Genomic DNA, 25,406 nt, shown 5'->3' with positions numbered 1-25,406 from the left:
TGGTAGTCCTGAAGCAATAGAAAATGCTCTGTTCAAACATCTGCAAGCCTTTCCAAGGATATCTGGTAAAGACAATCAGAAATTCCAAGAGCTCTGTGACTTACTGCTAGAGCTACAGCTGGCCAAGGGAGACACTCACCTACCTGGCCTTAGTTACCTGGATACTGCTCGTGGAGTAAACCCAATCGAGTCAAAGCTGCCATACAACCTTCAAGAGAAGTGGACCGCTCTGGGGTCAAGATATAAGAGAGAAAATCAAGTCTCTTTTCCTCCATTTTCCTACTACTGTGAGTTCATCAAAAACATTGCAGAATCCAAGAACGACCCAAGCTTTTCCTACGAGGAATCCAATCCCGGTCCACATCCATTCAAGTCTGACAACTCACGCGCCGACTACAAAGGCCGCAGAGGTCCAATGTCAGTAAAAAAGACTGATATTTTTCCCTCTACTTTGTCAGCTTCACAGGGAGTCAGTTACAAAAGCAATCAAGATGAAAAGGTTGAAAACCCTAATCGCCTGTGTCCCTTCCATAAGAACCCTCATCCTCTCAAGAAGTGCATCGGCTTCAGGAAGAAACCACTCCAAGAATGCAAGGAGCTTCTAAAGAAGTTTGGGGTATGTTTCAGATGCTGCGCTTCTACTGAACACATTGCTAAAGACTGTAAAAAGGCCATCAAATGCATTGAGTGTGGTTGTGAGGATCATGTACAACCTAGTACTGCACCAGCTACAAGTTTCCCTACCCCACCAACGTATGGCGAGGAGAACACAGATCAAGCAGCAAGTCCTACCACTATATCTTCTTCATGCACAGAAGTCTGTGGAGATGGCATTTGCGACCAGTCCTGTGCGAGGATATGCCTAGTCAATGTGTACCCCCAGCATCAACCAGAAAGGACTATGAAGGTGTACACCATCCTCGATGACCAGAGCAACCGATCACTTGCAAGGTCAGAACTCTTTGATTTGTTTAACATAAAGGGAGATGTTTACCCATATACCTTGGGTACATGTAGTGGAGTGACAGAGGTCTCAGGGAGAAGAGCCAGTGGACTTGTAGTAGCCTCTCTTAAGAGTAATCTTGAGATACCCTTGCCCACACTTGTTGAACGTAATCCGATACCATCCAATAGGGGAGAGATCCCTACACCAGAGGCCGCTTTCCATCATCCCCACCTAAGGGCTATAGCTAAGAGCGCAGAGATCCTACTTCTGCTGGGAAGAGACATTCTTAGGGTGCACAAAATACGCCAGCAAATTAATGGACCTCATGATGCACCATTTGCCCAGCGCCTTGACTTAGGATGGGTCATCATAGGCAATGTCTGTATAGACAAGATGAAAAAGCCAACCAAGATTTCCTCATTTAAAACACACATCTTGCCAAATGGTCGCAGTACTTATTTTCATCCATTCCCACACCATTATCAGGTGAAGGAGAAACTGGCCAACAGTAAGTGGCATCATGACCAACAAGACAGTACAAACACTTTCCTCTGGGACGACAGTCTTGGATCAACAGTGTTCAATACAACAAGTGACTATAACAAGTAGGCACCTGCTAGAGAAGACACTGAATTTCTCAAGATCATGGAAAGGGAATTCACCCAAGATGACTCCAATAGCTGGGTAGCTCCCTTACCCTTCCGTTCTCCAAGAGTAAAGCTACCTAACAATAGGCAGCAAGCTACCACTAGATTCTCCTCTCTGAAACGCACTCTTGTGAGAAAACCAGTAATGGAAAAACATTTAGTAGACTTCATGCAGAAGGTATTCGATAGAGACCATGCAGAACCTGCACCACCGGTAAGGGAAGGAGAAGAATGCTGGTACCTTCCATCCTTTGTGTTCGATTCCAGTGCTCAGCATGAAGGTGTCTCTCTCAAAAACCTTCTCCTCACAGGCCCTAACCTAAACAACAGCCTCATGGGCGTTCTAATTCGCTTCAGACAAGAACCCGTTGCGGTTATGGCCGACATCCAGCAGATGTTCCATTGCTTCATCGTTAAGGAAGATGACAGAAACTATCTCAGGTTCCTATGGCACAAGGACAATGATGTCAGCAAAGAGGTCATAGATTACCGGATGAAGGTACATGTCTTTGGCAACAGTCCATCACCTGCTGTAGCAATCTATGGACTGAGAAGGACAGCCCAAGAAGGTGAGAAGGAGTACGGATCGGATGCTCGTCCATTCGTCGAGAAGAACTTCTATGTAGACGATGGACTTAAATCCTTACCCACAAGTGCAGAGGCGATTGATCTCCTCACCAGAACGAGGGAAATGCTGTCTGTCGCGAACCTTAGGCTTCACAAGATTACCTCCAACAGCAAGGAAGTAATGAAGGCCTTTCCATCTGAGGATCATGCAATCAACTTGCGGGACCTTAACCTCAGCTCTGAGGTTCTTCCTATACAACGCAGCCTAGGATTGCTCTGGAATATCGAACAAGATACATTTATATTTCAAGTATTAGCTTGCAACAAACCTTTCACCAAGCGTGGAGTTTTATCGGTCGTGAACAGTTTTTATGATCCTCTTGGGTTCATAGCCCCCATCACTATTCAGGGCAAGATACTTCTGAGACAGCTTACTACTGAGAATATGGATTGGGACGCTCCCTTACCTGTCAAGAAACAACAAAGGTGGGAAAAATGGAAAAGGTCCTTGAAAGTATTAGAACAACTCCAAGTACTGCACTGTTATGCTCCCAGTTCTCTTTCAGCTGCTGTCAAAAGGGAAATACACATCTTCTCTGATGCATCAATGGAAGCCATAGCCGCAGTGGCCTATCTGAAGATCTCAGGAACCAACAATGAGCTACACTATGGATTCGTACTAGGTAAGGCCAAACTAACTCCAAAACCTGCGCATTCCATACCAAGACTTGAACTCTGTGCAGCCGTGCTAGCAGTTGAGATTGCCGAAGTGATAAGGGATGAAATGGATGTCGCATTTGATTCATTCACCTTTTACACAGACAGTAAGGTTGTTCTCGGTTATATACACAAACAAAACAATTCTACGTGTATGTAGGACACCGAGTAGAAAGGATCAGAATTTTCTCCACCCCTAACCAGTGGCATTACATCCCGACAGAACTTAATCTAGCTGACCGGGGAACAAGAGCCACACCAACTTCAAATCTGCTAGACCACATATGGTCTTCACCTCCAAGTTTTCTATACGAAGATCCTTGTTTGTTACCTACCAATGTCATCTATGATCTGGTGGACCCTGCGTCTGACAAGGAAATCAAAGCCCTAAGTTCTACACTTTACACTTCCGTAACTTCTATAGTGAAGCTGAAGTCACATCGCTTTGAACGTTTCTCGACATGGAGATCTCTTGTGCAAGCCATTGGCAGACTAATTCACATTGCCCAGTGTTTTGCAAAGAACGCATCATCAAAGTGTAGTGGTTGGCATATGTGTAAAGCACACCCTACAATCACAGAATTTAAACTTGCTGAACAAATCATCATCCAGTGTACATAGCAAGAGGTGTATCACTCAGAGATAGACAATATCTCGAAGGGCATCAGTCCGCTCAAGAGCAGCGCACTCTATAAACTCAACCCAGTGGTTGACCACCACAAATTGCTGAGAGTGGGCGGTCGGATAGAGAAATCCGATCTATGCAATAAAGGACAGAACCCCATCATCATACCAGGTGGACATTATATCGATACCTTGCTAATCCGACACCACCATGATCGAGTGCATCACCAAGGCAGACAGTTCACTGAAGGTGCCATCAGGTCAGCCGGTTTATGGATCGTAGGAATGAAGAGAAGCATTTCCTCTGTACTCCATAAATGTGTCAAGTGTCACAAGCTAAGTGGAAGACAACAACAACAGCAAATGGCGAACCTACCAGCAGACCGGTTAAGTACCGACCCCCCTTTTACTTACGTTGGTGTGGATGTCTTTGGTCCGTGGTCAGTAGTCACACGAAGGACGCGTGGTGGTGCCGCAAATAGCAAAAGATGGGCTGTCCTGTTCACCTGTCTTAGCATTCGTGCAGTACATATTGAAGTGATTGAGTCTATGGATTCTTCCTGTTTTATCAATGCTCTTAGAAGATTCTTTTCCATTCGTGGATCAGTCAAACAGCTGAGGTCCGACTGTGGGACTAACTTCGTAGGAGCCTGTAAGGAACTATAACTAGACAACTTCTTGCTCAACAATGGATGTACCTGGGCGTTTAACCCTCCGCATTCATCCCATATGGGAGGAGCTTGGGAGCGCATGATTGGCATTACAAGAAGAATACTTGATTCAATGTTAATGGACCACAAGTTGTCGATACTCACTCATGAAACATTGGTCACCCTTTTTGCTGAGGTTTCTGCTATCATCAACGCAAGACCACTAGTTCCGGTATCTTCAGACCCTGATTCTCCATTTATTCTTACTCCAGCCACGCTCCTCACCCACAAAATTGGGACTACTACTATTCCTTCAGGCAACTTTGACTGTAGTGACATTTACAGACGTCATCGGAAACAGGTTCAACATCTCTCCAATGTGTTCTGGCACCGTTGGAAGATGGAGTATCTACACACCCTCCAAAGTCGTCAGAAGTGGCAGACTCCAAAACCCAATCTCCAGGTTGGTGATCTTGTTCTTCTGAAAGACAAGGAGGCTCATCAGAATGAATGGCCCATGGGTCTCGTCACCAAGGTCATCCCTAGCGACGATGGGAAAATTTGAAAAGTGGAAGTCAAAGTGACAAAAGGAGGCACTGTAAGAGTTTTCTTCCGTCCAATCAGTGAACTAGTACTTCTTCTTCCAAGGAAGGAAGTCACCTAAGGAAGCTATGATTATCCTACACAGCTCATGGCGGGGAGCATATCACTGCAGACTGCAACTGAGAGAACCTGAAGAAATCCACCTGTGGATTACTTTTGCCACAACAGTAGATTTGTTCATTTATTATTGTTGTTGCATTTGTTTATTAGTTTTTTAGGTTGAACAAGAATTTCTGGACTTTGAAGGACATTATGTCAAAACAGTATTCAGAGAAATCTAAAGATTTCAGACGGGGAGTGTCATGTCTCATCTACCTGACTCTATTCATAGACATGTATAACCTATACTGTATCTGCAAGTGTTTGCCTTCTTTAGTTTGTCCCTTCTGGTTCTCTGTACCCCCTGTGTTGCATAACCCCTCCCTTTCCTCCTGCTAGGGAGTTTCCTGTCTATAGCCCACGTGTTAGTCTCTACTCTGTGCCTTGGCTAATCATCATTCTTCTTACCTACTGCTGAATGTGCATTCTACAAGATTTCTACCTGAATAAACCCTGGAATCTTCTCACATGCCTCTGCAGTCCAGTTGGATGCTGTCTGACAACATATACCTGGTGTGAGTACTGGTCCATAACTACTAGAGAAGTTACCTCAACCGATACGCTTACAGCCATGATACTGAGTCAGAATAGTAAAAGGAATGTATAAATATAGCCAAACACTGCTGTAAAGACTCCTCCAGCAGCTCCACATACAACCACAGCTGCAGCTCATAATCTCCCACCAAGTTATAACTCTCCTCAGTGTTACCTCCATCCTGTGTGCTGCATCATGGCTGAAGAACACTCTGAGGCACAAGCTAGCATGGACCCTAGCCTGCAGTCTAGTGACAGAGACAGGCGCTCTAATAAGCCAACCTGGAAGGTTAGAGAGAACCTTGAAAGTCTCAAGCAGGAACTTTCCTCTGACATTTAAAAACTGTGGGAAACATTACTAACTCATGTCTTCAACATTCAGCAGAGTCTGTCTTCACTCCTTGTGTCATCACTAGAGGGAGCCCTGCAACAGCTTCATGCAACGTATGAACATTATAATATAAAAGTCCAGGAGTACAAAAACACTTTGAAAAGATTAAACACAGAGGATTCCATAGAAGAATTGCAAAGAATACCTGGTGTGAGTACTGGTCCATAACTACTAGAGAAGTTACCTCAAACGATACGCTTGCAGCCATGTTATTGAGTCAGAATAGTTTCTGTTAAGTAATTACAAGGAATCCACAAAACGCTTTCCCACCCCCAAAAAATAAGCACTGCGGAGCATGCGGTTGGCAGGGAAATTGGACTGGAAGGGGTTAAAGGGGCTTTCCAATCACATGTGCTATTCATGACCTGTCCTCACGATAGGTTCTCAATAGTTGATCGGCCAGGGTCCGCTACTTGGAAACTCAGCAGATCAGTTGATCGGATACCCACTGTCAGCGCTGCTATACACAGGAGTCGAAGCGGAAGCTGCTGCTACGACCCCCTGTGTAGTGATTGTAGGTGCAGCTCCTGCTTATTTCAATGAGACCTCAGCCTGCACTTACAAGCGCTAGCCACCACCAGTGATCAGAGCAACGGCTCACCCTCCAACTGACACCCAATGAGCAGATCTGCTGAGTTCTCGATTGGCAGACACCAGCCAATCAACTATTGATGACGTATCCTGAGGACAGGTCATCGATTGTATTTGTGCCTGGAAAATCCCTTTAATGACACTCAGATACGTAAATTTGATATCAATCAAAACAAACTCAAAAAAGTTTTCTTGCACAACATCAAAAATGTTTTCCCCTCCCCCTCCACGGTGTCAGTGCAGCTCCCTATGTCAGTGGACACATGGAGCCTAGAGTCACGTTCCTGCCGTATAGGTTGTAGTGGATCACGACTGGCTGATAGCTTCTGGGATATCGCAGATAATGTTAGGCGGAAAGGGTGGTATGTAGACTCTAATCACAAGGGGTAAGGTCCAGGAAACGTGGAGGAAGAAGTTCACTATTGTCATTAACTGCAATCCATCTCTATGATTCTGTAATGTCATGGTTGCAGGATGGCGTATTCAGACTGGATAAAGGAATTCACTTGGCTGGACATCTGTAATTTGCACCCTGACAGCCTGACCAGTACCGAGCAGCACAAGTGGAGAACAACTATGTTCAATGGCAACTGGATCCGGGGGTCTACAGCAGGAGGGTGTCTGAACTTCCCAGGTGATATGCCTATTGCGGTGTCAGTACACATTGTCAATGTAAAAATGCATTCAAAGCTGCATTTATAACTCTAGGCTTCAGAGCTGAAATCTACCAGAATCCTTTGCTGGTAATTTGCATTCTAGGAAGTGACATCTTTATACAGTGCATCCAATATAGGTAAAACTTACTGCCACTCTTCAAGCTGTTACAGGGGTGTTTCATGACAAGCTTGCTTACAGTTTAAATGCAAGTGGCAGAATAGTGAGTGCAGCTCTGCAGTATAGTACCCGATAAGTAATGCATATGCACTTCAGTCTAATTAAACTACGCATAGTTGGCACCTCTATGTGCCAGAGTGAAACCTAGGCCAGCTTTGAGCTGGTGTCGGATTCTGCTACCATGTATGCCAGTTTCTGACATACATTATAGTAAATGTGATGGGCCACGTATAGACATGCCACCAAAATCTAGTCCATGCCCACTTTTTGACAAAGTGGCGAGGCCCAGTGTAAAAGTCCCAAGAGGCACCACCATTTGGGTGTGTATGCAACAATTACGACTTTTTTATGTCAGAAAACTGGCGTTAAAAATGTAATAGATGTGCAACCAGTGATTCTACCAGCAGAATAATGAGTGCAGCTCTTGAGTATAATACAGGATGTAACTCAGGATCAGTACAGGATAAGTAATGTATGTACACAGTGACTCCACCAGCAGAATAGTGAGTGCAACTCTGGAGTAAGGTTGTGTTCTGAAGAGCTCTGCAGGATCCAGGGTGTGGTCTGCTTCCCAGGTGGAGACCTTGTTGAGAGCCCAGGAACAGTGCACATTTCTGGGCTTTGTTTGGTATGCAGCCCCGCACCTCCTCCCTCCGATCTCGGTCGGAGGGAGGACAGAGATGGCCGCAACGACCTCCGCAGTGGCATCGGTGGCTTCTGCAGCTCCAAGATGTTCCGCAGCAGCAGCGGCAAAATATAAGAAGCCAAGGACTGCAGGTGAGCCAGAGAAAAGGACGGTTCTAAGTCGTGGCAGCGGTGACACGGGCTCCAGTCGCAGGCGCAGTAACGCGGGCCAGTCCATCAGTGCGGCTGCATCCGACAGCGCAGGCAGCGAGATGGTGACGCGTAGCCAGGCCCGGAGGAAGGCAGGTAAGCCACAGAAGCTGGCAAAGCCGGAAAAGTGGAGTGATTGGCCAGAGGGAGAGTCTGTGGTAGAGCTGGCCTCCCGGCTGGCAAGAAGCATGGCCGAGTATGAGACTGCAGGGAAGCAGATGTTTCTGCAGAGGGAAAAACTGCGGTCTGCCAGGCTGCAAAGAGACCAGGCCACCTCTAAAGGCAAAAAGGCGGAAGTCTCTAAAGTAATGCAGAAGTGCAAAGAGTGCATTAAAGTGTGGAAAGATGTGAGAGAGCGGATCTTGGAGGAGAGCGGTCCCTTTAAAGAAAAGATCATGAACGATGATCGGTTTGCGAAGATGGCTGCAGGACGCAGTAACTTGCAGCAGACCGATCAGTCTAGTGATCGTGACGACAGCTCGGATGAGGACGACTACGAGGATGTACAGGAGAGTCTGGGGGAGCAGCCTGCGTGTTCGGCTGAACAAGCCCTAACCCAAGGCAGCACTGCAAGTACCAGCAATCTCTAGCCAGAGCAAATTGGGCTACCAACAACCTCTGAGGAGTCTGATCTGGAGGAAGGAAGTCATAAGGTGGGGGCTTTGGTGTCGCAACTGCTGGAATCCCCTCCTCATATGGGGGGTCTTCATTTTGGCAAAGACATTCCCAAAGTGGACACAAAAATCAAGGATAAAAAAGGAAAACAAAGGAAGACCCAGGAAAAATTTGTCTATGTGACGGGGGACGCTGGTCCGGCTGCAAAGCCAGAAAGAGGCACCTCTGACCTGGGACCCTGTGGTAAAGATGAGAAGGCTGAAGGCTATGGCGGTGATGGTGCCAGTAAGGCCAGTGATGCGGAGGGAGCTGCGGGATCAGCATCTGAGGTCTCCTGTGTGACAGATCAGTCTGCGGGGGTCTCTCGGTCCCAGGCACCCAGTGATGCGGAGGCTTCTGGCAAAGGTAAAAAGAAAGGCAAAAGCAAAACTAAAAACATCTCTGCTATAACACAGAGTGCTGGCCGTGGGGGGAACATTGCGGTAGTTGCAGCTGCACAAGCTGGGCCAGCAATGTTGCCCCCTAGGTCTGCTAAGGCCCGCTTGGACCCTGGTCCTGACCCAAAATCTGGTCCGGATGGTGAGGGTGCGTGCGAGAGAGGTACTAGTGGTAATAAGAAGATTCCCAGTTCAGCCCAGGTCTCTGATACTACTAAGAGCCCAGAGACCCAGGGAGCTCTTGGCGCCCCTAATATAGGGGCACCTGCTGCACAAGCAGGTACAGTTTGTTCAGGGGGTCAGGAAGTGTCACAGGTTCCAGTCGCCCCTCCAGCGGCGACAGCACCTGGTAGGAGTTATGCCAGTGTCGCCGCTGGAGGGAGTGGGTCCTCCTTGTCTCCAGGCTCTAGGGAGGGCGTTTTGCAACGGCTCTACGGAAAGGGGAGAGTTCAATTACAGTTGGAGGAAGAGAGGTGGACCTATCTCTCTGGAAAGAGAGACATGGCTTGGGTGCCTTCCGAGAGCAAAGGGGGGAGACCGTATGGTCCCTACCAACACCCGGGCAGGACGCAGGTCGTAGGAATGTGGTCCGTCTTCGTTGGAGGGGCAATGATGCATGTCCTCCAAGGGGGAAGGTAGTGGAGCTCCTACTGAAGATGGGCTTTAGGGCGGTTGACATCTTTGCCCTGATCCATCCCTATGGCACGTCTGAGTTTGACATCAGCTTCGTTCGCCCAGAGGGTCTAGAACTTTTCTGGGGGAACTACGAGCTGATGAAAAACGAGCCCGGCTGGCGGGACTTTGCCATCCAGGTGGTGTCTCGCCAGAACGATATCAAGAAAGTGACCGTTTTGACTCGTAACGAGTCACTTTCTTGCTTTGACATCATGACGTGGCTCAGTAGGTACGGAGAGGTGACGGAAATGCCCAGAAAGAACCGGGATGAGCACGGCATATGGTCCGGGGCCTGGACGTTCATGGTCAAGCTGAAGCGTTCAGGAAACTCAGTGGCACACATACCATCTGCGGCCTTCCTTGGCAGGGATCGTATCTTGGCCTTTTACCAGGGGCAGCCGAAGCTCTGCCACAGGTGCGGCGACCCCTCACACTTGAGCGCTGCTTGTAAGATCTTGAAGTGCGCTCTGTGTGGGGGTCTGGGTCATCTTGCCGCCTCCTGTACAGAGATTAGGTGTAACCTGTGTGGTGATCTCGGTCACCCATTTAGCCGCTGTCCACGCTCCTTTGCCAATGCGGTCTCTGCCCCTACGGATGGGGGTCATGAGGTGGCCTCCGGGGGTGAGGGGACCAGCAGAGGTGGGGGAGCTCAGGAGCCAGGGAAGAACCGGCAAAAGACGGCTGCTCAGCAGAGGCGTCAGGAGAAGCGCAGACGGAGCAGGGAGCTGACAGGAGCGCCCACAGCAGGTGGGTCGATGGTGGCCCCTGTTCCAGAAGCAAATCTCGCGGCTGAGGCTTTGAGGGACAGCGAGTTAGATGAAGAGGACAGGAGGATCCAGAGGGAGGAGACCAACTCTGCAGATTCCTCCCACTATGAAAGTGTGGATGAGGAAGGCAAGAGGTGGTTAGAAAGAAGGCGTAAGCTACGTGCCACGAGGAGGAAGCGAAGGGGGGATTCAAGATCTTCTCCCACCCCGGGCCAAGTACTGGAAGGGGAAGCCTGCTCACCTCCAGTTGGACACTCCAATAGGTTCCGAGCCCTTCAAGACATCTCTTCCTCCTCTGAGGGGGAAGGAAAGGGCAAGGTTCCTGGGGCAAAGAAAGGGTCAACAGGGGGCGCTGAGTCTCCTCCTCGTGGAGGCATAGTTCCTACAGGGGAGGAGGCGACTCTAGAGCCTGGAAACAAGGACGATGGGGTCGGGGGATCCCTTGCTATGGACACATCTATGTCCAAAAAAAGAAGCAAGGGACTTTCCTCTGACCCCGAGGAAGGGGGTGTGAGGAAGAAAGCCGTCTAATTTAATCACTCATGATGGCGGCACCCACTCCGCTGACTCTGGCATCAATTAACGTTGCCAGCATTGTCAGATACGGCTAGATTTGCGGCCTTTGATTTTCTCAGCCGAGTTGAAGCTGACATTTTATTTTTGCAGGAGACCAGGCTGTCCGATTTGGCAGCCATACATAAGGCAAAAAGGGAGTGGAGGTCAGGCCCTTCCTACTGGTCTCTTGCGGCCGAGCCGTATAGCGGAGTGGCGGTACTTTTTACCGCAGCGGTTGAATGCCGACGAGTTATTGAATTAGAAATGGGAAGGTGCCTGATCTTAGATGTCCTTATGAAGGGACAAGAATTAAGACTTGTCAACATCTACGGTCCCCAGTCAAAAAAGGACAGGAAGAGTCTCTTTATGAGGATCAAGCCCTACCTTTTTACCAGCCGCCAAGTTGTCTTTGGAGGTGACTTTAATGCAGTCACAAGAGCCCGCGATAGGGGAGGCTCTGGAGACAGGCGGTTGACTTTTGACAGCGTCGCACTTAATAGTATAGCTAGCGTGGCTCGCCTGGTGGATGTCCACATCCGGCACACCCCAGGCCACGAGGGGTTCACCTATTATAGAGGTCAGAGCAGGTCTAGAATAGACAGGTTTTATTTGAAGGAGGAAGCCATCTCTTCACCAGTGTCCATTGTTGAGGTGGAATTCTCCGATCACTGTCTAATATTGTTTTCTCTGAATGTTGCAGAGACCCCCCGGATGGGCAGAGGTTTTTGGAGACTGAATTCATCACTCCTGGAGGAAGAAGAGATAAGACAGTCCTTTGAGGATTTTCTGCAGAGCCAGGTACCATTACTGGATCTTTGTAGCAGTAAGTCAGAGTGGTGGGAGATGTTCAAGAGGAGGGCGGCAAGGTTCTTCCGAGAGCTCTCCAACCTCAGATGCCTGGACAGGTACCGCCTGTACAACGGCCTGAGGAGGAAACTCGAACATCTCGTTTCGACTGGAGGTAGCCGCGAGGAGATCTCCAGAGTGAAATCTTTGCTCAAGAAGTGCCAGTACGATAGACAAGCTTCCTTGGTTTTTGAGAGGGATTTCGGGAAGTACCGCTCGCCTGACCCTTACAGAAACTGTAGGATGTCAGTGAATAGTAAAATGGTCACTGGACTGATTGACAGTACGGGGTCCCTGAATCGATCCAGATCAGGGATTCTGGAGGTCGTCAGATCCTACTACTCGCAATTCTTGGGAAAGAAGGATCTAGATTCGGAAGTGATGTCGGCTTTCCTGGCTGAAACTGTCCCTGAGCCGGGAGTAGACACCTCTCTTGATGTTTTGACAGAAGAGATCAGAGAAGAGGAAGTTAGACTGGCGATTGACGGGCTCCGGCTCAAAAAATCGCCAGGACCAGATGGACTAACCTCCGAGTATTATAAGACCTTCAAGGACCTCTTGAGTCCCCTCTTGACGGAGGTATTAAATGAGTGTCTTTCCTCGGGCACTCTGCCAAAGTCAATGAGGAGGTCAGCTTTGATCCTTCTGTCAAAGGGTAAAGACTCGAGCCGTATTGAGAACTGGCGTCCCATAGCGCTTCTCAATACGGACAGGAAGGTTCTGGCAAAAGTGCTGTTTAATCGGTTGGTCAAGTTTGCACCCCTGCTCCTCTCGGGGGCCCAGCATTGCTCTGTTCCAGGCCGTAGCACCTTTAGCGCTGTTCTCGGTGTCCGAGAGGCAGTGGAGCAGGGTAGGGCTGGTCACTGGGAGGGGTACTTGCTGTCCTTGGATCAGGCCAAAGCATTTGATCGGGTTAATCACGAGTACCTCTGGTCAGTCCTTCTGAGATACGGCCTGCCAGTGGGGTTTGTTGATTGGCTGCGAACATTGTATGCAGGGGCTGAGACTTTCCCGCTGGTGAACGGTTGGCTGGGCCGCCCTTTCGGGGTGGGGTCCGGTGTCCGTCAGGGCTGTCCTCTAAGTCCCCTGTTGTATGTGTTTGCGATAGATCCCTTCCTTAGGAGGGTTGATCGTGGACCTATAGCAGGGGTCGGGATGGACCGGGCGGTGCCGGAGGCTACTCTGAGGGCAGTGGCATATGCCGATGATGTCACTCTCTTCGTATCCTCAAGGGAGGAGGCGGAGTTTGTGGTGTCGGAGGTGGATGGCTACTCAGAGGCATCTGGGTCCAGGGTCAACTGGGATAAGTGTGAAAGTCTCTGGTTAGGAAGGAGGGATCCTGTGTTTGATCTCCCGGACACTCTTCCGGTGCCCCAGACTTCAGCAAAAGTTCTTGGCATCAAATTTGGCCAGGGGGATTACCCCATGCAAAATTGGGTAGACAGGCTAGACGGTGCCACTCACAAGGTTAATCAGTGGAAGGGTTGGTCTTTAACCCTTCGGGAAAGAGTTAGCCTGATCAAAACGTACCTGCTCCCTTTATTCATCTACCTGGGCAGCGTATGCATTTTGCCAGAGCCTCTCTGGACCCGGGTCTACAACCTGTTCTTCCTAATGTTGTGGGGGAATAGGTTGAACCTGATGAGGAGAGATGTTGCATACCGCACGAGGAGACTAGGGGGGTTATCTATGGTCAACCCCGTGGTGTTTCTTGTAGACACCTTTTTTAAGATCAACATAGGCAACCTCTGGCAAGAGAGGGCTCCTCTGTGGGTCTACTCCTGCCGGGGATGGTTTCGGCCTTTCTTCCAGGAATGGGAGACAGGAGGGCGAGTGAAGGACCTTCGCACGCAGCACGGATATCTCCCGGCTTACGCTACCTTGGTTCTGAAGGTGATACGCCGGTGGGGTCTGGGGATGTGGGAGATCAGGACTCTGACGAGGAGGCTCCTCGATAAGAGAGTCCTGTTGACCCATTTCCAGAAGCCCCTGGCGCTCAAGGACTGCCCAAGTCGGGACCTGGAGGGAGGGTTACGTTTACTGAATTCAACCTGGGTCCCCTTGAAGTTTTGGGACTTGGCTTGGCGCTGCTTTCACGGGAGACTGTATGTAAGGGGTAACTTGAAGAGCAGGCCTCTGATTGACAGGGGTTGCCCCCGTCAGGAGTGCAGCAACGTGCTGGAAAGCATGGAGCATTTCCTGCTTCAGTGCCCCTTTAATACAGAGGTTTACCAACGGGTAGGGGTCTCCATAGGCTGGCGTCAGCTGGCACACCTCTCCTATGCGGAGTGGGCTTATGGAGCCTTCAGAGGTCTTGGTGGCAGGGACCGCTGCACTTTATTTCTAGTTAGCCTAGTGGTTAGGTTCCACATCTGGAGTGCACGGTGTCTAGTCTCGACGGAGCTGAAATCCTCCCCGTGGATACGGTATGTAGGAACATCCTGGGTGACCTGGTGAAGGTGCGTTCTTTGGAGTATGAGAGGCTGGGCACATCTAAGGCTTCTCTCCTATGGAGAGGGCTTGTATTTCGTTAGGGACAGTCTTTCCTTAATCTTCTAGGGGCAGAGTAGGGAGAGAATAGGGACAGGATAGGGAGAGAGGAGGGATAGGGCAGGGACAGTTTTCTATGAAGGGTCAGACTGAGGGGCAGACTAAGGACAGTCTAGGGCAAATTAGGGGAAGAATAGGGAGACCTTTTTAAAAAAAAAAAGAAGGGAAAGGGCATTGCCGTGTCTGTGCCTGGTTTATCATCTCCAATCCCGGTGGGGGGCTGTGAGTGCACCATGAAGCCTTTTGTTTTGGTTTGGGCAAAATGAAAAGAAGTAGGGCTGCAGGTGAGCCGACCTTAGGCTTTCGGGTTGTATGAATATTGTATAGTATGTATATTGGTGTATGTCGGTGTATAGTTTATTATGGTTTTGTATATATTGTATATATTCACATTTTGGGTGGTAGGTAGGTTGGGTGGGGAGTTGGGGGGGAGTGGGGTTCACGCCTTGAGCCGTAGCCTGGCACGTCCCAAACAAACTTTGAACTCTGGGCACGGACTGGTGGAGCAGGCATGGCCCCCAAGCTGCACTGGGGACCCAAAAAAAAAAAAAAAAAAAGAAGAAAAATTTGTTTGGTTATATGCCGGTTGGCTCAGTCTTTATGTTAGGATGGTTTGGTTAGTTATGTTATTGTTTAACGCTATTCATTTCATTTGTGTGGTTTCAGGGGTTCGGCTGGACCTGTAGTTCTACTTTTCTGTAGTGTTACGCTCTTTTAAGTATTTTTGTTATATATTGAGTATAAGTGGCTGTGTGAGTGTACAGTGGGGGAGGGGGAATGGGTATAAAGTGACTTTTCTTTTGTTGATGGGTCATGGACCGGGGGAAGGGCCTCATCTTGTTGTATACAGTTGTGTTATTGTTAATGTTTGGTTGTGTTTTATACTTTTCTAATAAAAGATCTACAGGATGTAACTCAGGATCAGTACAGGATAAGTAATGTATGTACACAGTGACTCCACCAGCAGAATAGTGAGTGGATGTAACTGAGGATCAGTACAGGATAAGTATTGTATGTGAACACAGTGATTCCACTAGTAGAATAGTGAGTGCAGCCCTGGAGTAAGGTGTGGTTTGTTGGAGCTCCTCAGAGAACCAGGGTGTGGTTGCAGTCCCAGCTGGAAGCTTGTTTTGGATCCCAGGATCAGAGCATGTAGCTGGGCTTCTTTTTCTATGGAGTCCTGCAACTCCCCCCCCCCCCCCCCCCCCGGCTTCGGTCAGAGGGGGGAAGTGCTGTGAAGGCAGCGTCAACACCATCAGCGGCGCTGGCGGCATACGTGGTTTCAGCAGCAACAACCAGGAAAGCCGGAGCAGCTGGTAAAGCTGCGAAGAGAGACGGTCCGGGTCGCAGGCGCAGTGACATGGCCCAGCAGGTTGGTGCCGCTGCATCTGACAGCGCCGGAAGCGAGATGATGACCTGCAGTCAAACTCGCAACCAAATGCTCGGCATAGGAGGTAAGCCACAGTGGAGTGATCATCGGAAAGGGGAATCTGTGGTAGAGCTGGCCTCCCGTCTGGCCATGAACATGGCAGATTATGAGCGTGCGGGGAGAGAAATCTTTCTGCAGAAGGAGAAGCTGCAGTCAGCCAGGTCACTGAAGGATCAGACCGCCGCTAAAGGAAAAAGAGATGCAATCAGCAAGTCTATACAGGACTGTAAAGACTGCATACAAAGGTGCAAGGAAGAGAGGGACAGGATTCTGGAGCAAAGTGGTCCCTTTAAGGAAAAATTACTTAACAGTGATAGATTTTCCAAAATGGCATCAGGACACAGTGGTCACAAGGAGGCTGATCACTCCAGCGATGGAGACAGCAGTGGTGACTGTTCTGATGAGGACACCTACCAGGATAGTCTAAGGGAGCAGCCTGTCTGCTCAGGAGAGCAGACCCAGAGTGGCACTACAACCACCAGCAGCCTCCGGCCGGAGCAGGTTGCGTTGCCTGCAACCTCCGGGGATTCGGATCCGGAGGAAGATAAAAGCGATGGGGGCGCTTTGATAATGCAGCAGATACGGCTGTTGGAATCCCCCCCTAATATGAGCGGCCTCCAGTTTGGTGGTGATTTACCAGAGGAGGATGTGAAAATCAAGGCGAAAAAGGGGAAAAAAAAGAATTTGGTGCAGGAGAAATATGTGTATGTGACGGGGGGCGCTGGTTTGGCTGCAAAGTCGGATCAGGGCACCCCCACCCTGAGAACCCCGGTTTCTGACTCTGCAGTGGGTTTTGAACATGGGAACAGGGATAAAAGAGTTAAACTGGCCGGGTCCTCTGTCCCTGTTTCAGTTAGTGTAGTGACAGAAACAGCTAGCAGGGCGGCCAGGACAGGACAAGGCAAGGTGGCAAAAGAGTTTGGCAGTGGCAGAACTGCCAGCGCCAGTAAGGCCAGTGATGCAAAGGGTGCCGCGGGGTCGGGATCGGGGGTCCCCCGTGCGACAGGACGGTCTGCAGTGGTCCCTCAGTCTAGGTCCCAGGCACCCAGTGATGTGGAGGCTGCTGGCAAAAGTAAAGGAAAAAGCAAAAATAAAAATACTAATAGTGCCAGAATACAGAGTGCTGACCATGGGGGGGTCATTACGGTGGTTGCAGCTGCGCAAGATGGGGCAGCAGTGCCACCCCCCCCCCCCCCCCCCCAGGTCTACCAAGGCCCAAAATAAAAAAGCTGCTTCTAACCCCAAGTCTTGTCCAGAGGGTCTTGGTATGAAAGGTGTGGATGTGTCTGGTGCGGCCTGTGTGTCTGATGCTCCGACGCACTCGGAGGCACGGGCTGCAGCTAGTGTTCTCAGCACAGGGGCACCTACTGTAAATATAGGCACAGGTTCTGGGGATAGTCAGGGCGTATCACAGGTTCCAGTCACCCCTCCGGCGGCGACCACAGCTGGTAGGAGTTATGCCAGTGTCGCCTCTGGAGGGGAGGGATCCTCCTTGTCTCCAGGCCCTAGAGAGGGCGTATTGCAACAGCGCCTCCAGGGGGCTCTACGGAAGGGGGAGAGTTCAATCACAGTTGGAGGAAGAGAGGTGAACCTATCTTTTTGGACAGAGAGACACGGCTTAGGAGCCTTCCGAAAGCAAAGTGGGGAGACCGTATGGTCCCTACCAACACCCGGGTAGGACGCAGGTCGTAGGAATGTGGTCCGTCTTCGTTGGAGGGGCAATGAAACATGCCCCCCGAGGGCGAGGGTAGTGGAGCTTCTACTGAAGATGGGCTTTAGGGCGGTTGACATCTTTGCCCTGATCCATCCCTTCAGCATGTCTGAGTTTGACATCAGTTTCGTTCGCCCAGAGGGTCTAGAACTCTTCTGGGGGAATTACGAGCTGATGAAAAGCGAGCCCGGCTGGCGAGAGTTTGCCGTCCAGGTGGTGTCTCACCAGAACGAAGTCAAGAAGGTGACCGTTTTGACTCGTAACGAGTCGCTTTCTTGTTTTGATATAATAACGTGGCTCGGTCGATACGGAGAGGTGACAGACATGCCCAGAAAGAACAGGGACGAGCACGGCATCTGGTCCGGGGCCTGGACGTTTATGGTCAAGCTGAAGCGTTCAGGTAACTCAATGGCTCACATACCATCTACAGCCTTCCTCGGCAGGGATCGTATCCTGGCCTTTTACCAGGGGCAGCCGAAGCTCTGCCACAGGTGCGGTGACCCCTCACACTTGAGCGCCGCTTGTAAGACCTTGAAGTGCGCTCTGTGTGGGGGTCTGGGTCATCTAGCCGCCTCCTGTGCGGAGATTAGGTGTAACCTGGGTGGTGATCTCGGTCACCCATTCAGTCGCTGTCCACGCTCCTTTGCCAATGCGGTGTCAGCTCCTACAGATGGGGGCCATGGTGCGGACTCCGGGGGTGAGGGAACTAGCAGAGGTGTAGGAGCTCAGGAGCCAGGGAAGAACCGGCAAAAGATGCCTGCTGAGCAGAGGCGTCAGGACAGACGGAGCAGGGAGCTGACAGGAGCGCCCACAGCAGGTGGGTCAATGGTGGCCCCTGTTCCTGAAGCAGATTTTGCGGCTGAGGCCTTGAGGGACAGCGAAGTGGATAAAGAGGACAGGAGGATCCAGAGGGAGGAGGGAAAGACCAACTCTTCAGATTCCTCCCACTATGAGAGTGTGGATGAGGAAGGAAAGAGGTGGTTAGAGAAACGGCGTAAGCTAGGTGCCACTAGGAGAAAGCGAAGGGGGGATTCAAGATCTCCGACCCCGGGCCAAGTACTGGAAGGAAAAACCTGCTCGCCTCCAGCTGGACTCTCCAATAGGTACCGGGCCCTTCAAGACATCTCTTCCTCCTCTGAGGGGGAAGCGAAGGGCAAGGTGCCTGGGGCAAAGAAAGGGTCAACGGGGGCCGCTGAGTCTCCACCTCGTGGAGGCATAGTTCCTTCCGGGGAGGGGCTACTCTGGAGCCTGGAAACAAGGACGATGGGGTCAGGGGATCTCCTGCTATGGACACATCTATGTCCAAAAAAAGAAGCAAGGGGCTTTCCTCCGACCCCGAAGAAGCAGGTGTGAAGAAGAAAGCCATCTAATTTAATCACTTATGATGGCGGCACCCACTCCGCTGACTCTGGCATCAATTAACGTTGCCAGCATTAAATCAGATACGGCTAGATTTGCGGCCTTTGATTTTCTCGGCCGCGTTGAAGCCGACATTTTATTTTTGCAGGAGACCAGGCTGTCTGATTTGGCAGCCATACATAAGGCAAAAAGGGAGTGGAGGTCAGGCCCTTCCTACTGGTCTCTTGCGGCCGAGCCGTCTAGCGGAGTGCCAGTACTTTTTACCGCAGCGGTTGAATGCCGACGAGTAATTGAATTAGAAATGGTAAGGTGCCTGATCTTAGATGTCCTCATGAAGGGACAAGAATTGAGACTTGTAAACATCTATGGTCCCCAGTCAAAAAAGGACAGGAAGAATCTCTTTATGAGGATCAAGCCCTACCTTTTTACCAGCCGCCAAGTTGTCTTTGGAGGTGACTTTAATACAGTCACGAGAGCCCGTGATAGGGGAGGCTCTGGAGACAGGTGGTTGGCTTTTGATGGCGTCGCACTTAATAGTGTAGCTAGCGAGGCTCGCCTGGTGGATGTCCACATCCGGCACACCCCAGGCCACGAGGGATTCACCTTTTATAGGGGTCAGAGCAGGTCTAGAATAGACAGGTTTTATTTGAAGGAGGAAGCCATCTCTTCACCAGTGTCCGTTGTTGAGGTGGAATTCTCCGACCACTGTCTGATTTTGTTTTCTCTGAATGTTGCAGAGACCCCCCGGATGGGAAGAGGTTTGTGGAGACTGAATTCATCACTCCTGGAGGAAGCAGAGATAAGACAGTCCTTTGAGGATTTTCTGCAGAGCCAGGTACCATTACTGGATCTTTGTAGCAGTAAGTCAGAGTGGTGGGAGATATTCAAGAGGAGGGCGGCGAGGTTCTTCCGTGAGCTCTCCAACCTCAGATGCCTGGACAGGTACCGCCTGTACAACGGCCTGAGAAGGAAACTCAAACATCTCGTTTCGACTGGAGGTAGCCACGAGGAGATCTCCAGAGTGAAATCTTTACTCAAGACGTGCCAGTATGACAGACACTCATCCTTGGTTTTTGAGAGGGATTTCGGGAAGTACCGCTCGCCTGACCCTTACAGAAACTGTAGGATGTCAGTGAATAGTAAAGTGGTCACTGGACTGATTGACAGTACGGGGTCCCTGAATCGATCCAGATCAGGGATTCTGGAGGTCGTCAGATCCTACTACTCGCAACTCTTGGGAAAGGGGGATCTAGATTCGGAAGAGATGTCGGCTTTCCTGGCTGAAACTGTCCCTGAGCTGGGGGAGACACCTCTCTTGGCGTTTTGACAGAAGAGATCAGAGAGGAGGAAGTTAGACTGGCGATTGATGGGCTCCGGCTCAAAAAGTCGCCAGGTCCGGATGGATTAACATCCAAGTATTATAAGACCTTCAAGGACCTCTTGACTCCCCTCTTGATGGAGGTATTTAATGAGTGTTTTTCCTCGGGCACTCTGCCAAAGTCAATGAGGAGGTCGGCCTTGATCATTCTGTCAAAAGGTAAAGACTCGAGCCGTATTGAGAACTGGCGTCACATAGCACTTCTCAATACGGACAGGAAGGTTCTAGCAAAAGTGCTGTTTAATCGGCTGGTCAAGTTTGCACCCCTGCTCCTCTCGGGGGCCCAGCATTGCTCTGTTCCAGGCCATAGCACCTTTAGTGCTGTTTTCGGTGTCCGGGAGGCAGTGCAGCAGGGTAGGGCTGGTCACTGGGAGGGGTACTTGTTGTCCTTGGATCAGGCCAAAGCATTTGATCGGGTTAATCACGAATACCTCTGGTCAGTCCTTGCGAGATATGGCCTGCCAGTGGGTTTTGTTGATTGGCTGCGAACATTGTATGCAGGGGCTGAGACTTTCCCGCTGGTGAACGGTTGGCCCGGCCGCCCTTTTGAGGTGGGGTCCGGCGTCCGTCAGGGCTGTCCTCTAAGTCCCCTGTTGTATGCGTTTGCGATAGATCCCTCCCTTAGGAGGGTTGATTGTGGACCTATAGCAGGGGTTGGGATGGATCGGGCGATGCCGGAGGCTACTCTGAGGGCAGTGGCATATGCCGATGATGTCACGCTCTTCGTGTCCTCAAGAGAGGAGGCAGAGTTTGTGGTGTCGGAGGTGGACCGCTACTCGGAAGCTTCCGGGTCTATGGTCAACTGGGATAAGTGTGAAAGTCTCTGGTTAAGAAGGGGGGATCCTACGTTTGATCTCCCGGACACCCTTCCGGTGCCCCAAACTTCAGCAAAAGTACTTGGCATCAAATTTGGCCAAGGGGATTACCCCATGCAAAATTGGGTGGAAAGGCTGGATGGTGCAACTCAAAAGGTTAATCAGTGGAAGGGTTGGTCTTTGACCCTTCGGCAAAGAATTAGCCTGATCAAAACATACCTGCTCCCGTTATTCATTTACCTGGGCAGCGTATGCATTTTGCCAGAACCTCTCTGGACTCGGGTCTACAATCTGTTCTTCCTAATGTTGTGGGGGAACAGGTTGAACCTGATGAGGAGAGATGTTGCATACTGCACGAGGAGACTAGGGGGGTTATCTATGGTCAACCCTGTGGTGTTTCTTGTAAACACCTTTTTTAAGATCAACATAGGCAACCTCTGGCAAGAGAGGGCTCCTCCGTGGGTCTACTCCTGCCGGGGATGGCTTCAGCCTTTCTTCCAGGAATGGGAGACAGGAGGGCGAGTGAAGGACCTTCGCACGCAGCATGGACATCTCCCAGCTTACGCTACCTTGGTTCTGAAGGTAATACGCCGGTGGGGTCTGGGGATGTGGGAGATCAGGACTCTGACGAGGAGGCTCCTCGACAAAAGAGTCCTGTTGACCCATTTCCAGAAGCCCTTGGCGCTCAAGGACTGCCCAAGTTGGGAACTGGAGGGAGGGTTACGATTACTGAATTCAACCCAGGTCCCCTTGAAGTTTTGGGACTTGGCTTGGCGCTGCTTTCACGGGAGACTGTATGTAAGGGGTAACTTGAAGAGCAGGCCTCTGATTGACAGGGGTTGCCCCCGTCAGGAGTGCAGCGATGTGCTGGAAAGCATGGAGCATTTCCTGCTTCAGTGCCCCTTTAATACAGAGGTATACCAACGGGTAGGGGTCTCCATAGGCTGGCCTCAGCTGGCACACCTCTCCTATGCGGAGTGGGCTTATGGAGCCTTCCGAGGCCTTCGTGGCAGGGACCGCTGCACTTTATTTCTAGTTAGCCTAGTGGTCAGGTTCCACATCTGGAGTGCACGGTGTTTAATCTCGACGGAGCTGAAAGTCCTCCCCATGGATACGGTATGTAGGAACATCCTGGGTGACCTAGTGAAGGTACGTTCTGTGGAGTATGAGAGGCTGGGCACATCTAAAGCTTCTCTCCTATGGAGAGGGCTTGTATTTCGTTAGGGACAGTCTTTTTTTTCTTAATCTTCTAGGGGCAGAGTAGGGAGAGAGGAGGGACAGGATAGGGAGAGAGGAGGGATAGGGCAGGGACAGTTTTCTATGAAGGGGCAGACTGAGGGGCAGACTAAGGACAGTCCAGGGCAAATTAGGGAAAGAATAGGGAGACCTTTTTTTTCAAAAATGCAAGGGATAGTATATTGTGATGTCTGTGCCTGGCTTATCACCTCCAATCCCGGTGGGGGGGTGTGAGTGCACCATGAAGCTTTTTGCTTTGATTTGGGCAAGATGGAGTGAAGTAGGGCTGCAGGTGAGACGACCTTAGGCTTTTGGGTTATGTTAATATATATCGTGTATGTCATGTATAATGGTTAATGTATGTTTATATGTATATATTCACATTTTGGGTGGTAGTTAGGTTGGGTGGGGTGTTGGGGGGAGTGGTTTCACGCCTTGAGCCGTAACCTGGTACGTCCCGAACATTGAACTCAGGGCACGGACTGGTGGAGCGGGCATGGCCCCCAGGCTGCGGCAGGCAGAGTGTTGTATAGTATATATATATATATATATATATATATAAAAAACCCAGTGTTGCTTGGCACGTCCTGAACTTTAGAACTCTGTGGGCACGGACTGGTGGAGCAGGCATGGCCCCCGAGCTGCACTGGGGACCCCCCCCCCCCCCCCAAAAAAAAAAATTCTTTAGTTATTTTTGTATGCCGGTTGGCTTGGTCTTTATTTTCATATTTAGTTAATTATTGGTATCTATGTTATGGTTATGTTATTGCCTAATTTTGTTTATGATGGGGTTTCAGTGCGGTACGGCTGGACCTGTAGTTTTAGTTTTATTTTCTTGATAGCTGGATGCTCTTCTTTTAGGTATAGTGTGTTATGTGTTGAGTGTGTGTGCGAGTGTACGGCAGGGGGGAGTCCAGACATGGGGTTTTCTTTTGTTTGTGGACCATGGACTCTGGGTGAAGGGCCTTATCTCTGTATACGGTTGTATTATTATTATTTACTATTGTTACAGCTTGCTTTTCTTGTTACGTTTTATACTTTTATAATAAAAGATCTACAGGATGTAACTCAGGATCAGCATAGGATAGGTAATGTATGTACACAGTGCCTCCACCAGCAGAATAGTGAGTGCAGCTCTGGAGTATAATACATGATGTAACTCAGGATCAGTACAGGATAAGTAATGTATGTACACAGTGACTCCACCAGCAGAACAGTGAGTGCAGCTCTGGAGTAGAATACAGGATGTAACTCAGGATCAGCATAGGATAAGTCCTAAGAGCCACCATTTGGGCGTGTATGCAAAAAGTACAACTTTTTTATGCCAAAAAACGGGTGTACAAAATGTAATAGATGTGTGCCAGTGACTCCACCAGCAGAAAGAGTGCAGCTCCTAAGTATAATACAGGATATAACTCAAGATCATTACAGGATAAGTAATATATGTACACAATGATTCTACTAGTCAAATAGTGAGCGCAGCTCTGGAGAATAATACAAGATGTAACTAAGGATCGGCATAGGATAAGTAATGTATGAGCACAGTGAATCAATTGTTAATGTATATTAACTGTATATATAACAGAACATAACCTTTAGGGCTCTTACCCACTGGCGATAGATTTTCCAGCAATGCGAGAGTGAGTGAAAATGCATGATAATGAAACCAATGATTTTCAATAGTTTCATACGATGTGTTCACTCAAACCCTGCAGCACTAGAAAATTCTGCGATATCGCCCATTGTTTTCATTGAAGTCAATAGAAGATCGCGAAGCAAGCTATGAATCCCGCAGAGAGAGGGGGCGGAACTACAGGGGGTCTCTGAGATATCTCCCCATATTTGGCTAGTGGGCATTACCAGGGCTTCCCCAGGGGCGGGGTTAGAGGAGTTATCATACTGATCCCTCTCCAGCCCCACCCCTTCACTTGGCTAGAGTGGGATAACTATGATAACCCCTTTAGCCCTGCACACTCCTAAGTCCCACCCCGCTCTTGAAAAAGCCCTGGGAAAGCACCCTAGCCCCGCCCCCTATCTCTCCAAATATGGGGAGATATGTCAGAGTCCCGTCTCCCCCCCCCCCCCCCCCCGCCCCTCTCTTCTCCTATTGATTTTAATGGGGCTGGCACTTTCTCTTGAACACACTAACTATATTAATGAGAATTTTGTAATCAGAAAACGACCTCTTGCATAAATGTAGTGTTTATGCTAAACAGGTTTTTTGAAGGACTTTTGGTGATTTTTGATGCCCTACAGTTGTCTCACCGACCACTAGGCCTAATAGTCTGACACTTCCTGTTCTGTAAAGAAAATCTCTTAGCAGTCATTGCATTATCATCACAGGTAGGATTACACTGAAATGGGACACCCATATATAGATAACACAAGCTCTATCCTTCTTGATAGGTGATATCAGAGGTATAGATATAGTGAGTGCAGCTCTGGAGTAGAATACAGCATGTAACTCCGGATCAGTACAGGATAAGTAATGTATGTACACAGTGACTCCACCAGCAGAATAGTGAGTGCAGCTCTGGAGTATAATACAGGTTGTAACTGAGGATCAATACAGGATAAGTAATGTATGTACGCAGTGACTCAGTTGTTAATGCATATGGTATAACTCTATATATAACAGGACATAACCTTTAATGCTTCATATTTTATATATTTCTACAATTATTTGAACAGCAAACCTATTTTTTATTTTAAGTACATGACAAAAGTAATCTTATCTTACAATTCATACTTTCTTTACATGCAGCAACATTTTGGACAAATCCCCAGTTCCGGATTAATCTGACAGATCCTGATCATGACCATGATGGACCTACAGATGACCCTTGCTGTACGGTTATTGTGGGACTAATGCATAAATTTCGTAGGCAACAGAAAAAATTAGTTAACAGGTCATCTCCTATCGGCTACGCCGTGTACCGGGTAGGTAGATGCTGGCGCATAAAATACCTTTATCCACAAATATCTATAAATGGGTT

General features: G+C 49.4%; 1 protein-coding gene across 1 annotated transcript; it reads left to right on the top strand.

The window, feature by feature from the left end:
- The first annotated feature begins 5,811 nt into the window (after positions 1 to 5,811).
- LOC136619702 (calpain-2 catalytic subunit-like) lies at positions 5,812 to 19,783 on the top strand. Its single transcript, XM_066594469.1, has 4 exons — positions 5,812 to 5,928; positions 6,843 to 7,003; positions 11,787 to 11,884; positions 19,719 to 19,783. Exons 2-4 carry the CDS (start codon positions 6,844 to 6,846, stop codon positions 19,752 to 19,754), a joined length of 294 nt encoding a protein of 97 aa, XP_066450566.1. The 5' UTR covers positions 5,812 to 5,928; position 6,843; the 3' UTR covers positions 19,755 to 19,783.
- Positions 19,784 to 25,406: the final 5,623 nt, after the last annotated feature.

Source organism: Eleutherodactylus coqui, chromosome 3 (genome assembly GCF_035609145.1).
Source record: "Eleutherodactylus coqui strain aEleCoq1 chromosome 3, aEleCoq1.hap1, whole genome shotgun sequence".
Classification (NCBI taxonomy): domain Eukaryota; kingdom Metazoa; phylum Chordata; class Amphibia; order Anura; family Eleutherodactylidae; genus Eleutherodactylus; species Eleutherodactylus coqui.
Note: the sequence above shows the minus strand (reverse complement) of the source record. Positions and strands in the feature narration are given on the sequence as shown.